The sequence below is a fragment of the Triticum dicoccoides genome, chromosome 7B (genome assembly GCF_002162155.2).
Source record: "Triticum dicoccoides isolate Atlit2015 ecotype Zavitan chromosome 7B, WEW_v2.0, whole genome shotgun sequence".
NCBI classification, from domain to species: Eukaryota; Viridiplantae; Streptophyta; class Magnoliopsida; order Poales; family Poaceae; genus Triticum; species Triticum dicoccoides.
In genome coordinates, this window is record NC_041393.1 from 711,126,889 (window position 1) to 711,129,442 (window position 2,554).

The window sequence follows — 2,554 nt, forward strand, 5'->3', positions numbered from 1 at the left end:
TAGAATCAAAAGGCCCTTGCCAATTCATGGAATTTGCGATCAAAGTCCAAAAACGAACAGGATATATGTCCGACTTTGAGGTGCATGCAACATTCAGCATCTCGCGACAATAATAGAACTTTAGATAATACCAAAGTTTATAACCATGTAAAAGAGAATTGTGTAGAGTTCCATGTGTGTAAATAATTTGTTCCTGGTTTACTTTTACTCTAAATTTTGTTTTCAGCTATGTTAAGACAGTAATCAAAGTGAATTCAAGTTTATGGGTTCAACAGACTGAAAAGTACGTCTTTTAAGGACTTTCATGCCGTATGGCAGTTAATTACAGTATGTCTATAACCATTCAGCAATGCCTTTCAATCATAGCACAAATATTAAGAGACGAACTAATGTTTTTCTTCAGTCAAAACACATACATGCATATAAGACTAGAAAAGAAGTCAAACATTAGCATGTGACAGTACCAATATTCCCTTCTCCCTGATGGCATTGCCATGCTTCTCCAGCAACGTCTTCGTGTTCGAAGTATCCACTATAAATGTCTCTGCATCATAAATATTTTTTGATATAATAAGAAACACGATCGATTGACCAGATAAGGGAAAATTCTTGACTCAGGAGAAATGCAAATGTGATGTGTCGAAGTTTCTAGCATATGTTTACTCAATTACTAGACAAAGTGAGCACCAGAAGAAGCTTATACCAAGACTACGGTTGTTGATGCCAATAAGCTGAACACCATTTATCGCAAGGATACGCTCCATCTCTCTTTCATCATGAACCTAAAATAAAAACAAAAGCTTAGTTTCTGCAAACTATAAAGATCAGATCACATGCAATGTGTACCTTCAAGTACAATTTCATAATAATTACTGTTATTTGAGAAACTGAAACATATGTCAAACCTCAATAAGAGCCGTCAATCCCAACTCCTTGCATATTCGAAGGAAGTATTTTATGTCGAGATCAGTTAGCACAGCAGCAATTAGCAGAACTGCATCAGCACCCATAGTACGGGCATAATAGATCTGCCATTTGTCAACGACGAACTCTTTGCACAGAAGGGGGCACTGCATTTACAGCAAATGTAACTGTATGTTGAGAACAAATGCTGACCCAGAAAAATCCTCTTCACATTTAACGAACATATATATCTATTTGTCATTACCTTAACTCCTGCTTTGCGCACCTTCTGAAGATTCTCGAAACTTCCCTATAGAATTAGATACATTTAGCTAGCCCAGTAAACACAACATCTACCATCCTCACAAACAGATACAATTTTAAACAACGAACCTGGAAGTATTTCTCATCAGTCAAGATGCTCAAGCATGCAGCTCCATGCTTTTCATAAGCTTGAGCAATTTCAACCTACAAAATTTTTTAGCGCTAGTTATTTCACAAATAATCTTTGAAATCACTAGAGCTGATGGCAACTATGAATGAGCCCAGAACTCACAGGATCAAAGTTCTCCCTGAGTACGCCCCTACTTGGTGACGCCTTCTTGACCTCAGCGATCAATGCTGGCACCCCATTACGCTTGTGGGCTGCTGCCAAAGCACCATAGAAGTCTCTTGTAGGAGGAGCCTTCCCTGCAGACTCAATCACCTCATTCAGAGGATTTCTGGCAAGCCCCTGTAAAAATTAATAGCATCCATCATATATATGACGCCATACCCCCTCACATTAGAAAAACATACACAGGCATATGCCATTTGCCGTTTCACATTCGAACCACACAGATTGCAGAATACCCTGTTGCCATTAGAAGTAATAGCACTATCATGTAACTTAATTGGTTTTCCTACTATTAAAGTGGATGATCGAAAGGAGCCTCCGATCAGTAACCCACAGGATGTATGAAATCCAGATTGCACATGCATGTCCATGTTATAAGCGGAACACTGTCAGTGGTTTCAGTTATGGGTTCATCACAAAATATGTGAAACTCATGTTGTGTTCCAGACAAAATACATGTGTATGGATTTCAACCGAGTGCTCCTTGTAAAATTCTGAGAATGGACATGCATATTTCAAATTGTGAAATGGTTAACATTGTAGTTAAGCAATACCAGGTCCAAATATAAGCATGAGCATGACCGACAGAGCAATAAGAACTTTCCTAAACGCAGAGCAACCTTAGGTGGTGACAGAAATGCATGCACTGTATCGTACCTGGGCCACTTCGATCTCCTTGTCCCAGATGATCTTCTCGAGGATGTTGCGGGGGGCGCCCATCTCGGCCTCGATCTCCGCCATGGAGGCGGCGGGGCGGCCGTGGCGGCGGATGCGGATCCCCTGGCAGGCCGCGATGCCGCTCTCGGACTTGCCGCTCTCCCACTGCTCCAGCTCCACCGCGTTCAGCATCTCGTCCCGCTCCAGCGCCTCCATGGTGTCCTGAGAACACAAAATCGAATCCTGTTAGTACTATGAGAGACAGCAGATCGAGCCGACAGATTAAAAAAAAACAGGGCGAGGGATAGCAGAGCAGGCCGCACCCTGGGGCCGCAGCGGAGGGGGCGGGCGCGGGCGGGGAAGGCGGCGAGGGCGACG

The 2,554-nt window shown here is 42.6% G+C and overlaps 1 protein-coding gene across 1 annotated transcript in view; it reads right to left on the bottom strand.

Moving 5' to 3' along the window:
- Positions 1 to 2,548, bottom strand: part of LOC119338233 (indole-3-glycerol phosphate synthase, chloroplastic-like) — a 3,568-nt gene extending 1,020 nt beyond the window's left edge. The window contains exons 1-8 of the mRNA XM_037610535.1: positions 2,500 to 2,548; positions 2,177 to 2,398; positions 1,460 to 1,636; positions 1,297 to 1,371; positions 1,169 to 1,213; positions 906 to 1,070; positions 704 to 782; positions 465 to 544 (exon numbers count right to left, since the gene is read on the bottom strand). Coding sequence (XP_037466432.1) covers positions 465 to 544; positions 704 to 782; positions 906 to 1,070; positions 1,169 to 1,213; positions 1,297 to 1,371; positions 1,460 to 1,636; positions 2,177 to 2,392 — 837 coding nt within the window. The 5' untranslated portion in view covers positions 2,393 to 2,398; positions 2,500 to 2,548. The remainder of the gene's footprint in view (positions 1 to 464; positions 545 to 703; positions 783 to 905; positions 1,071 to 1,168; positions 1,214 to 1,296; positions 1,372 to 1,459; positions 1,637 to 2,176; positions 2,399 to 2,499) is intronic.
- Positions 2,549 to 2,554: the final 6 nt, after the last annotated feature.